The 12,809-nt window shown below is 39.8% G+C and overlaps 2 protein-coding genes across 2 annotated transcripts in view; both read left to right on the top strand.

The window, feature by feature from the left end:
- LOC109467375 (kinesin-like protein KIF3A) overlaps positions 1 to 3,012 on the top strand; it is an 8,622-nt gene extending 5,610 nt beyond the window's left edge. The window contains exons 9-15 of the mRNA XM_019765351.1: positions 99 to 255; positions 673 to 893; positions 1,366 to 1,531; positions 1,795 to 1,899; positions 2,096 to 2,206; positions 2,423 to 2,508; positions 2,706 to 3,012. Coding sequence (XP_019620910.1) covers positions 99 to 255; positions 673 to 893; positions 1,366 to 1,531; positions 1,795 to 1,899; positions 2,096 to 2,206; positions 2,423 to 2,508; positions 2,706 to 3,012 — 1,153 coding nt within the window. The remainder of the gene's footprint in view (positions 1 to 98; positions 256 to 672; positions 894 to 1,365; positions 1,532 to 1,794; positions 1,900 to 2,095; positions 2,207 to 2,422; positions 2,509 to 2,705) is intronic.
- A 1,201-nt stretch (positions 3,013 to 4,213) lies between these two features.
- Positions 4,214 to 12,307, top strand: LOC109461622 (protection of telomeres protein 1-like). The gene is made up of 15 exons (XM_019758035.1): positions 4,214 to 4,272; positions 4,673 to 4,776; positions 4,950 to 5,058; positions 5,497 to 5,639; positions 7,308 to 7,448; positions 7,865 to 7,978; positions 8,203 to 8,273; positions 8,753 to 8,882; positions 9,468 to 9,640; positions 9,944 to 10,329; positions 10,595 to 10,751; positions 11,081 to 11,199; positions 11,473 to 11,573; positions 11,710 to 11,769; positions 12,044 to 12,307. Exons 2-15 carry the CDS (start codon positions 4,690 to 4,692, stop codon positions 12,197 to 12,199), a joined length of 1,947 nt encoding a protein of 648 aa, XP_019613594.1. The 5' UTR covers positions 4,214 to 4,272; positions 4,673 to 4,689; the 3' UTR covers positions 12,200 to 12,307.
- The last annotated feature ends 502 nt before the right edge of the window (positions 12,308 to 12,809 follow it).

The following is a 12,809-nucleotide window of genomic DNA, read 5'->3' as shown; positions in this document are numbered from 1 at the left end:
TGACAAGTTTCTTTCCAGCTCGTAAGTTCTTACCTCAAACAAAACATTTTAAACGGTCTTGCTATTTGTCAGCAAAACGAACAAGTTATCCCTTTCAGGTACTTGAAGGACATCGGTGACCTGAAGAGACAGATCAAGACGATGAAGAAGAGTCGTAAGAAAAGTGCAGACGGGAAAAGACTGAGGTCGGCGAAGAAGACCTCAGATGTTGGGACGGAGGCCGAGGTAGACACAGCGTCACTCGCATCAGAGTCGGTAAATAACTTTAAGACATGTGTACATAGACCTACTAGATACAATTGCATGCTAGCTAGAGATAGTTGTACTGTTGTACTCTGGCTCTTGTCTTCAATTCGGAACTGATCTTTTTGTCCTATAAAACATATAAATAAAAACAGAAATCTTTGTTTGTTTGTTTCGTATATAATAAACCGGTAAACCACCTTTAGGCCTAACACACCATGCAGTTTTGCACATGTAAGTACAAGCTGCGTAAGACCGGACTGTGTACTTCCTTGCAAGATATCTTAGAAAAAATTGCTGTAAATCCAATACAAGTGATGTAAAAAAACGCATCACCCTTACGGCTGCCCCCCCTTCGTATAAGGAACTGCGTCGTTTATGAAAAACAATCCTTTAGTACTGCAACTAAATGTGCTATTTGTCCAACAGAAGGAATCGTTTGACGTGGACAAGGTCCGTGAGCTGGTGAACTTCAGCGTGACCAACACGGCGCAGGACTTCCGTGCCAAGCTGGACGGTCTGTTGGAGGAGGAGCGCCGAGAGATCAAGGACGAGATCTCCGCACAGCTGAAGGGCTTCCAGCAGACGGTACAGGAGAAGAGCGAACAGGAGGCTCAGCAGGCAAAGGAGACCGTGGTGGCTACAGACAAGTGGGTCTGAGTTATGATTTCTGTTATGTCATTGTATCTTTGAGATACAATGTACATGCTTTGCATGCACGGTGTGATAGATACCAAGAGCGCTCGGACAGCAACGTTCATGACATGAAAGTTCATCTGTGTTGGCAAAATAAATGAACATTATATCGAAAAACTTTAAACTGTTCTCCAACTCAAGAATCACACATGGACATTTTCGAGTCGGCCCTCCTCAGTTGTCACCCAATCAGGTGGTTTTCTTTACGTGTGATGTCGCAATAGGTCAAAGTTCGTTGGAAGTCGAGATCGCCCCCCGTCGCGGTTGAGAGAAGGTTGGTACACCCTGAGGGATTCGGTCGAAAATTTCCGTGACTCTTTTTTGGTTGGAGAGCAGTTGAAAGTTACTTCTTATAGCATCGTTTGAAAGTTATTTATGTTATATGTTGTGAGTTGAAGACCAACAAGCTCAACTTCCGTCACACAGGTTGCTGGAGGAGGTTCACAGTAAGCAGCAGCAGGTGTTAGAGGAACAGCAGCAGACCAGACAGCTGCTGTCCGACATCAAGGAGCGGACAGCTGAAGAGCAGCACTCACGTGACGACACATCCGGTCAGCTCAACGACCATGTACAGCAGATGAACATGGCAATGGTATAGATATCCATCCTTCTGTGTTATGTTTTCGTGTCATGGAAGCTATCCGTGGCGAACCAAAACACGCCAGACTCAGACTAAATTCGACAGACTCACCAATTTTGATGCAAAAGAAATTGCAAAAATAACCAAACGGTCTAGTGTATGATTTCAGCCATCATTCTTCAGTCGATAGACGTCGATCAATTGAGATCATTGAAGTTAGCTAGGCCATTACATTCAAAGTGAATTGCGTACACATTTTCTTTTGCAATGTTTAGGAGGACCTGAGAACTTTGAACCGAGAGTTGAAACATGAGATGGAGTCCCACTTGGAGAACATCCGACAAGACATGAAGAACAGGGACGACACCACTGACAAAAGTGTGAGTTTAGCAAATGTGCATGTACCAATATAAGGCACACTGGATCTTGTGCCATGTTGAGTGACTGATTTGTCATATAGCACTCAATGTCCCGTAGTGGAAACATTCGTCAACGTTCGTCTTTGTCATATTCATTGATTGACGTAGCTCAATGTTGACAAAAAGGTCAAATTCTACCTGTTTTCGTTCCAAACAGTATCAAGACGAACTCAAGAAGTTGCAGACTAACTACACAGACTTGAAGATAGAGATAAACTTCCTCGCACAGGCTTTCAAGGAACAGGCGAAGGCTGCTGAGGAAAGTAGGGTAAGTTTTCAAATACAGTAATGTGATGGAGGACCCCGTGTTGTGAAGGAATTGACAATCGATATCTAGGCGTATGATTTTGTTGTTGCCTGAAAAAAATGTAAAATTGTTAATTCGTCATTCAATTGTACATTCCAGTTTCACCAAACTAAACCTCATATAAGCAACACCACCGTGTAACAAAATTTCGTAAGGAACATTATCATTATTACATAGGCTCAGGCGGAGGCTGAGAGGACAGCAGCAGAGGGTGATATTGAAACGTCACAACTCAATCACGAATCCAAAACTCCACAACACATGTAAGTTGTGCAAATAAGTAGTATCGCAAATATTACAAGTACACCTTTATGTATTATGGTCATCATTATATATTTTTCTATGTCTGAAAATCTGTGGTCTTTCAAAACTCTTGTACTTGACCGTCTGAAATTACACTTTTTGTTCAACTTAAGTGATACTCACATAATATTAAATTTTGTGTTTTTAATCATTGCAGAGATCCCCTGTCGTCGCTAGAGGCTGGCACGGAGACGTCGTGTTGTGAATGTTGTGAGGTGTGCTGCACGGGTACCTGGTACAGGCGGCCGGGGTACGCCTGGTTCAGCGTGCGCGGGAAGGGCGCCGGCTGGGTCACACTGCTGGTCATGTTCCACCTGCTCCTCTGTCTGCCCATCTTTCCTATCATCCTGTTTTATTTCTACACGAGGAGATACTATCAGGAGACATCTCGGCTACATCCAACCGAAGAGTTACCGGTGAAAGAGGAAGGGGAGACAATGTCGCGGGCGATACAGGACTCCTAGGCATAATAGACTTTGATATGATGCACATAACACTAGAACACTAAAACATTTGAAAAGCAAACGCATAATGTTTACCTTCTCATACGCTCTGCTCTGTTAATTCTTACTCAAACACATTCATATATATCGTGACTGGAGTCTAAATCCCTCACGCTATAAAATTGCAACATGATGTAACCAACACTAGATACCATGGTGACAGACGTCTGGTTCAGGTCATTGACGTTATTGGTTTGAATATAGAAGAAGAAGAGGAAACAAAGCAAAAATAAAATATTTTCCTTAGGTAAACATAAATATCTACCTTCCTTAAAATTTGATATATCAGATGCAGAAGTTCACCACCGTTTGGGTCTGTTCCAGTATGAAAATAAAAACATAAGAACTACTGTTACATATTGTGATTTTTTAGCATCCGTTACAACTTACATTTAAAGGATCTAGGACATCATAGTATGTAACGTTAACTTACGTGATAGAAAATATTCCAACAGGTGGTTGGTGCGGGCAGTATGAGATGCTTACCCCACTCCTCCACATGAACGTACCTTCGTATATCCCCAAATATAAGTATTTTTCTATTGTTGTTGTCTTTCTTAATTTTATGTGCATCATGAACAATAAAGATTTGTTTGAAAGCCTAATACTGTGTTTATGTGTTATGATGATGATATGAAGTATTAGCCCGATTGGGTCAGACTTAACAGTGATAGTAAGTAGCTATTTTGTTCCACTACAAAGGAAATACCAAAACCAACTATTATAAACCGACCAACCAACCAACCCGACCACAAAACGAAGTACATTTACTCCACCCACCTTGCGCAGTATACCCTACACGGCGACATAATCTTCGGAAAGTCGAAGGCGGTCGCCTATGGAAAGAAGAAGAAGAGTTAAGGTACATTAAATAATGACATTATACATAGATGTGTATAATGTCCTCAGTGATTAAATGTAGCTAGTTGGCTATATGTGTAACGTTAAATGAAGTCATTTGCATACTCGGGAAATTTGAAATATATCCACTTTTCTAATCAACCACACATTGACAAATGCTTCTTTCGGACTAACTGCACAGTCTCTGTTCAAATACACAAACAAAATTCGATGAGCTGGCAGACGAAATTCGCATGTTCCGTGAATGTTCACTTATTTAAATTTGCATATTGGTGACCTCATCAGCTCGTGTTTCCAATATGGCGGCTTCCAGGCGGGAATTCAAATGCCTGAAGAGGTAAACAACAGTTCGAAACACAGGTAAACGTCCCATGTTCGTGCCCAAATATAACACATAACGTTAGAAACTAATACAGTAATGCTACAGTAATGTGCAGTAGGTACATGGAAAGAGGCCAGAACCGTACTAGGCAAGATTGTCACGTTTAAATATGAGGAAATGTCACGAGGGGGGAGGGGGGCGTACTGATCGCTCAGCTAGAAAAGTATTTTGAAAATGACCGAGAAAATAAAATATTTGGATGTTCCCAGTGACGTGTCGACATCATAGCGATACGGTACATGTAGATTCTTCTTGCTACTGAGATAGACATATTCGTCGTTTCTGTGACAGATGGTTGAATATTTACTAAGTAGGCAAAAATAATATCTGAGACACGTGTGTTTTTGTATAACGGTCTAACATAAATGCCTTATGTAGGTGAGAGAAGGACCACCATGAGTAGAATAAATGATGGTGCTGGGCCTTCAACACGCAGACATGGCAACAATCGCCCCCCTCCTAAAACAAGAACTGGAGTAACTGTAAGTTGGGTTGCTTTGCTTTTGGTATGTTTTGATTAAAAATATAAAATACTTTACATCCAACTTGGTCTTAAATACATTATGCATGTAATAAGTTGATACAAGTTGAGACATAAGACATATCAAATCTTGTCATACATGTGTGTAACTGTTTGTGTGTGTGTGTGTGTCAGGGTCGGACATACGGGTACACAAAGCTGTGTGATGTAAAAGTCAGGACAACAGTGAACGTGTATGCTGCTGTCAAGTTCTTCAAGCCACCATTTCGGTCCAGAGGAACAGGTATAGAAGTCTCTTGCTTATTGTGGGATAGTTAGCTTTAACCATTCTTGGGGTAACATACTATACCTTTGCAGGCACAATGCAGCATCTGCCTGCATGTCTCTCACCAAACAACTAAATAATGTTTAGTCTTGTAAGTCTGACTCCATTTGCTGTTTGAAACTATTTAATGAAGACTCCCCTACCATATCTGATACAATGTTACATTCTACAACAGTCTTAGGAAAGAATATATTCAGTTTTAAGACCTCAATCCTTGTGAAATAATTCTTGAAACTTGCTACTGCTAGTCATGGCTCTCTTGTTCTTTTTTTGACCAGTGTAAGATGCTTCCTTGCCAGTACATCTTTACAAACTTGTTTGTCACTAATGTCGTAATGATCCCATTATAGATATTTGTGAAAGCCAATCTCTGAATAACTAACATGAATCTTCCAGATTATTGTATGGTGGTAAGACTTGTGGACCCATCTCTAGACAACCTTGATGATGGACTGAAGTGCCTGTTCTTTGCCAAGGAACAATCCATCCTGCCACAGATTCACTCAGTCGGGGACATCATCAGGATACACAGACTTAAGGTGAAGGTACCTTATGTTTTGGAGGGTTAATGTATGTAACTGTTAACCTTCTTACTGCTGTCCTACCCACACACTAGTGCAGATGTTGTCCCAAAAGGTCACCTTACAGTGGTCGAAATACTTTGTTTCAGTGCTCTGCAATATTGCAGAAGAGTCAAAATTTTGTTCTGCAATTTGGAAAAACTTTCTGCAAAAACATACTAAAACATACTAATAAAAGACACAAAAAAAAACAGTTACTCAAGTAGCTGTACTCTCATCTGCCAAATAAACATACGGGTACGTTTATTTTTTTGGGCCCAAACATCTACCCAGTACGTTCTTATTTTGCACAGTACGTTTATTAATTTTTTGAAAACCAGTAATTTTTTTCAACTTCGTGTGAAAAAAATTGACAAATCATCGACGTGAAGACGTTTATAAACGCATATTGTAGCGAGAAACTTGTCATTTTTGGGCCGGTTTTTGCAATCACCGCGTGCATAAATTCGTCTGAATGTTCTATTGTCATGGGTGGTGCTTATCAAAATACAAAATATTAAATGCTCTTTTTTTTGTCTATTTAAATTCCTAATTGCAAATAACAGTTAAAGATTTGTGCATATATCAGTAAGGGTGCATTTTAGTACAAGAGACACAGGTTACCCGTCAATTTTGGTAATTTTCCGGGGGGTACGTTTACTCCGGGGGTATGTTTATTTGATTTTGAAGATTTGTCCGGGGGGGGGGGTACGTTTATTCCGGGGGGTATGTTTATTCGGCAGATGAGAGTATATAATTTTGGTGCTACCTAAAATGGTCAGACTACTACCTTTCATCAGTGACACTAAGAGACTGAAGGAGAACTGTAGGTTTATAAGCAAAAAGTATTGATTGATTTGCAAATTAGTGAAGACAAATTTTTGGAAGTCCAAAGGGAAACAAAAGATAGACAAGTCAAGACACGGATGATGCAAATTAGTGAAGAAGTTCCTGTTGTTTCAAAACAGGAGCTCAAGTGTTGTCTGTCCTTGATAGGACCTGAGAGTGCTAGTTTGCTAAATTGAAAACTATTGAATCTGGAGAATATTTTTCCTTCTGCAATATTGCAGATTGTATAAATTTTTCCTCTGCAATCTTGAAAATCTATCTGCAGATTGCAGACTGCAGACAGGTATTTCGAACACTGCCTTAGTAGGGAGAAGGTTAAACGATGTACTTCAGTTGAATAGCTGCTCCATTTATAAGGTTAAAGTAGGGAAAAGCAGTCATTTGTTTTTCATTGACTCTTTCGTTTCTTTTCTGAACACCATAATTGTATGATTCATAGCTTATCTTATAATTATATTTTACTACATAACATGCCTGTCTCCTCCCTTTCAAAGTAATTTGTACCTAGAAGTAATCTTAAGACCTTTTCACTGAGTAAAGACTAAAGATATTGATGCTAGCATTGCAGTCAACCTTTGCATACAGATGTAACAATAGACCCGATCCCGAATGTCCATCACAATTATAAATTTATCCAACGAGAGAAGGGCAATTAGTGGTTCGACCAATGAGGGAGTGGCTAAATGTCTGTCAAATGCTGTTTGCATTTCTATGATGGAGGTGGGCGGGGCTTCAGGATCGGTCTATTGATATTGGGTGTGTCCTGAGTTTAATAAAATTTTATATTCCTTCACACAGGTTGATAACTTCCGAGACGAGCCCCAGGGTAACAAGGGTCCAGGTTTCTCCTGTCTGGTGTTTGACGGTAGACCAGGCGCCACGGTCGACCCTCGCAGCGACTCACAAAACTTCACATTTGGACCTGAGGATGAAGAGAAGGTTTCTAGAATCTCTCTTCTGTCACTTCTGATCGATAAACTTTCAAAATGGCAAGAAATGTTTGTATAACTCTGTTTTCATCTTGTTCTGACTAGTAAATTGCACTCCTATTGCACTACCTGGAGGGGCTCATGATCAGTTAGCCTATGGCAATGACATATTGTATAACACTGGCCAGCTTTCATTACAACATCTTATGCTGGAGTCACATTTCCAAGCCGGTCAGTTGGTGAGAATGAAAAATATGATATAAACCTTATATCAAACGTTTAAAAGATGTATGTTTTGTTCATTCAAACAGCCTGACCAGGCCCCGCCTTAGAAGTGTGACTCCAACATTACTAGATCTTTGCCTTAAAACCCAGGTGTGGCCTCAACTGGATAGAGAACTGATTCATGTCTTTGTCTGCATTCAGGTATTGGAGCTGCGTGACTGGGTTGCTCTAACCCCAGAGTTAAATGTTTCAAACTGTGAGCTTACGACCCTTGCTGATGCCGAGGAGGGACAGTATTTTGATCTTTTCTGCCAGGTACAGATTTATCATCAGATTCTGTTTCTGTGTTCTTTATAAATTATTGTACCTTGTGAGCTCTAGCACTAACACAGTGTATACTCTTCCACTATTAGTATTACATGACTTTGTGTTTTTGTATTGTTTCTTTGAATAAGGATCAATTTTACTGCTCTTTAAATCAACATGAGTGCATGTATTAGAATTTGTAAATTAAGTGAATGTTCTTGTCTCCTGTCCAGATTGTGTCCATGGCCAAGGTTGATGCCACATGTGTACTGTTCCAGGTCTGGGATGGCACCATACCAACAGAGTATGTTACCTGTACATGTTCTGATATACATGTAACCGTTTTATCTACTAGACTGTTTAACCATACGTATGCTTGCTCCCTTGGACTACTAGTGAATGTAAGGAGTACCTTACTTGGATATGGTAGCCTAGGCCCACACAACAATACACACACACACACACACACATAGAACATGAAAGATATTCAGACATTCATGTTAGTACATGTAAGAAAACATTGAAACCAAAATCATTATCCAGTACCATGCTAAATACATGTCCTTGTCTGTGTGTGCTTTTTATCCTGATTTCTTCTGTCACCATAGAAATCTTTATTGACACAACAAAAAAAGAGACTTTCGTATGGTCTTCTACAGCTACAGACAAAATGTGAGAAATGCACTAACATACAAGTGATCTTATGGACACAGGCAACTCTCCATGAAAAATAAAGGCTGTTTTGTAAGATTGTGGGATGTTCTAAAAATTCCCTTCCCTCAGACCCTTCAGAAAGGCCGACCTTGAGGGACTCACCCTGGACCGAAAAGCTGACCTGGCCCAGAAGGTTAAAGGTCACCTGGTGGATGTCTTCATCTTTGATGACCATGTGCCGACTGCTCTAAGATTCAAGGTTGAAGTTCAATGAATCATACTTTTTACACATTTACATTCTGACTTGTTTTTGTAAATTGCGTGTATCACTGTCCAGTAGACTACACAGATTTTGTTCTCAACCTTCTCTCTGCTGCCTAACCCTAGCCTAACCCCATAAGTAAGGAGGTTATTGGGATATACAATGTACATGTAATCTCGCGCTCTCTGCCATAACTAATAGAGAATTAGTGAGCAAATGGCTACTTCAGTGTACTAGTATCTCTATCGGTATAGCCGGTATAACCGCCCTTTGGCATAAGACAGGTTATAACATACAGTACAGTCAGTGTGTTTGCATTCACAATGTAAATATTAGCAGTTATGTTAGTCACAATATCGATATGCAGTTTGTTAGACTTTGCCCAATGGGAATGTATTCTAAAATAAAATTTGACCACATTGAACATATATCTGGCAAAGATGTTTGAATGTTGACAGGGATGACATATCTCACATGTGACACAAGTACATGTATACTCATTCTATAGATACTGGTAGTACATACATTGTATGACTACAAATCTTTCATTACTTGACACATACATTTTCCTCTGGCCTGTAGCCTGGTGACTTTGTGAGGATCTGTAACCTGCATGTGGCAAAGTACAAGCCCCCAGATGACGCGGTCAGACCGTCTGGTCAGCTGGTGGAGTTTGTTGTACACAAGGGAACGTCATTCGGACGGGGGCTGACACCACTCTCCTCAGATCACCCCAACCTCATGGATATGAAGAAGTTTGTTTGTTTCATATCACTGAATTTTTTTTAGTTTATATTTGATAAAGATTATTGCAAATTCTTGCCTGAGTGCTAAACACAAGTAACTGGAAAAGGACAAACATAAGGTAATTGTTTGGTTTGACGTCCTTTTCTGAGACAGTACAAGATGAACAATCCCACTAATATATCATTTCCGATATTATTAGAAGTAGCTGATGATTATGATGACGAGTTATTAAAAGATCAAACTATGCATTATCAATAAAAGCAATTTATGAGATAAACAATTTGTTGAATGCTGACATCTGTTTTCAACAGTGCTATGAAGCAAGTCATTGAGAGCAGCACCACAGCAGAAGAAGCTACAAGTGAACAAGATGATGATGCCTGTGGTCCTGTCAAAAGGAAGAAAACTGGAGAAAGTTCAGCTGAGAGTGTTGGCTCACTAGTGGAGGGGGACAGCAATGTACAGCAAGGGACCAGCATGGTATTTGTGGGGGACAGTAATATGGAGGAAATTGACAAAATTGTACAGCAAGGAGACAGCATAGTACAAGGGAACAATGTTTCAAAAGAGAGGGACAGCAATTTGCAAAAAGGGAATAGCAAAAAGAAAGGGAAGAGCAGCACTGTGCCAGAGGAGGGCAGCTTTGCCAGCAGCTCTAACAGCACTAACAGACGGTGCTTACTGGAAACAGGGACAGGTGGGTTGACATTGTTTTGGGTAAAAATTGTCAAAATGCTAATCATAATTTAAAAATGACTAGTGGGTCATCAGTTGATATATGATAGTCATAAGGCAGGGCGTTTTCTTACCAAACTTCTCTTTCCAGAAATACATACTTTTTCCACACTGTTTTAATACTGTTTCTATCTCTTTCCAAGTGAAGATTCTCTGTGCTTTAATTGACTTAACACAACAAATTTGTACCTATAACATTAACTGTTCACCATTCTTTTTTCCTGTAGTTCTTACAGGTCACCACCACATAAAAGTGACACCGATCCATGCAGTGTTGACTCACTCCACTCCCTTCAAGTTCCGTCTGAAGGCCCAGCTGGTGGACTACAGCCCCAGGGACATCACAGAGTTCTGCAACCTCTTCTGTTACACCTGTAACTATTGGTGAGGGCTGAAATGTGTGTGTGTGTGTGTGTGTGTGTGTGTATTTGTGTGTGTGTGTATTTGTGTATATGTATTTGTGTGTGTGTATATTTGTGTGTATATGTATTTGTGTGTGTGTGTGTGCATTTGTGTGTGTATGTATTTGTGTGTATGTATTTGTGTGTGTGTCTGTGTGTATTTGTGTGTGTGTATTTGTGTGTATGTATTTGTTTGTGTGTGTGTGTGTGTGTATTATATTTGTGTGTGTGTGTGTGTGTGTGTATTTGTGTGCCTTCAAATTTTACCTGCACTGCTCGGATGAATAGGTTTGATGTCCATCTTCCTTGCAGTATAAAGATTCCGCCTTCACTGAAACAGAAGGTTTGTCACAAAGAAGGAAGTGAACCCTCTGACAGCAGTTTTCCCTGTCTTCAGTGTAAGAGAAGACAGTCCAGTGATGGAAATGCAGGTAAGACAAAGATCTTTTTTGATTCTCAAAGGCACAACAGTACATAATATATAGATAGATTTTTAAAACTGTCAGATGTTTGAAGTAGCATCCACTACTTTTCATCAGTGACTGGATGTCTAACCTTCATAGACATACTTGACATGTACTCATGGATGTCGGTGATTATTCAAAAGTGCGAGGAATTTTATACTGCCCATCAAGATAAAAGTTACAATAATCACAACCTTACATTAAGATCTGTTTGTTTGTTTTTTTGTTATTTATTTGTAGAATCTGCTGTTGTCCCCAACATGAAGTACATCTACATTGTAAAGTTGACCCTGGATGATGGGACAGGGTTGCTGGAGGTTCACATGTGGAAGGAGCATGCTGTAAGTATAGCACAACTACATTCCAATAATCTTTGCTACATCATCGTAGTCCTTTGTTGGTTTGTTGTGTGTTATTTGATACATTTGTACATTCCTAATACACTCATCTCTTTGAATTCTTTCTACCACATTTCAGGAGGTGTTTTTCAAAGACCTGCCACCATGCAACCTGTACCAACATCAGGAAGACAGACAGGTTTGTTTATTTGTTTGTTTGTTTGTTTGTTTGTTTAAACTGTGTGTGACTCTGCAGTATTCAACTAACTACTGATAGAAAAGCAAACAAATAAAAAAACCACGTCCAAAACAAATCTGTCATCTGTACATGTAGATAATGAACAGTGCATGATGTATTCACAAGTTAAATTTCATACCTTTCCAGTAGCATGTATGTTAGGTGTGTTACAAATGCTATGATTTGAATCTTCAGTCTCTAGGTTCATCAACATATATTACTGTACTCGCTGCAGGTGCTGTCTGATTACATGCAACAGCTGTGTCCAGGTGCTGGCAGTCAGACAGCTGCACCCTGGCTGGAATGTTGCATCATGTCTTACACTGTGAAGGACTCAGGCCCTGCCTTGTACCAGATCTTTGACACCACACTCGCACTGGAGGCAGCATAGACTTCAAAATAACACAAGCTTCAATAGTTAACATTGTACATTTAATAGTTGTGTATGTTCAAACTTACAAGTATGTTGTTGTAGTGGCCCACCTAGAGTAAAGCTGGTACAACTGCATCTCATTTATTTACTTTACATATTTCATCTTGAGAGCGACTAGGTTATACAACACTAGTTTAAAAGCAAAACTACCTCTTTAGTCCAGATATTGTTACATATACATGTTACGTTTTACCTACAGAGGAAGGGTTTGTACCTTGCCTTTGACAGCAGTAGTGGCCAAATTAGTTTTTCATGTCCAATTTCTTGCCATATGTATTTGACAGTATAGAGGGCAAATGGCAATGGTAAGTTGCAGTTGTGTCTAGTTATGACCTACAAAGTTAGAACGATCATGACGTGCAAAATTTAGTACTGCTGTCTTAGCTTGTGGTCAGCTATTGTTCTATGTAAATTACTCTCTACTGTGTGGGGTAACCCTGCCTTTGGAGATTGAGAGTTTCAATCGGATAGTCTTACACATTGTACTAACTTACTTTAACAAAACTGGTGTTACGCCTTGAGGCAGTGAGCTGATCTATGTGATATTAACAAACTGAAATAGAAAGCA

Source organism: Branchiostoma belcheri, unplaced genomic scaffold (assembly GCF_001625305.1).
Source record: "Branchiostoma belcheri isolate BF01 breed outbred unplaced genomic scaffold, Haploidv18h27 scaffold1, whole genome shotgun sequence".
NCBI classification, from domain to species: domain Eukaryota; kingdom Metazoa; phylum Chordata; class Leptocardii; order Amphioxiformes; family Branchiostomatidae; genus Branchiostoma; species Branchiostoma belcheri.
The sequence above is the reverse complement of the archived record's forward strand: the minus strand, read 5'-3'. Positions and strand labels throughout refer to the sequence as shown.

Coding starts and splice junctions, on each gene's coding strand:
- LOC109461622 (XM_019758035.1), top strand. CDS start 4,690: ATGAGTAGAATAAATGATGGTGCTGGGCCTTCAACACGCAGACATGGC. Junction 11,200..11,472: donor GTCCAGTGATGGAAATGCAG/GTAAGACAAAGA, acceptor ATTTATTTGTAG/AATCTGCTGTTGTCCCCAAC. Junction 11,770..12,043: donor AACATCAGGAAGACAGACAG/GTTTGTTTATTT, acceptor TACTCGCTGCAG/GTGCTGTCTGATTACATGCA.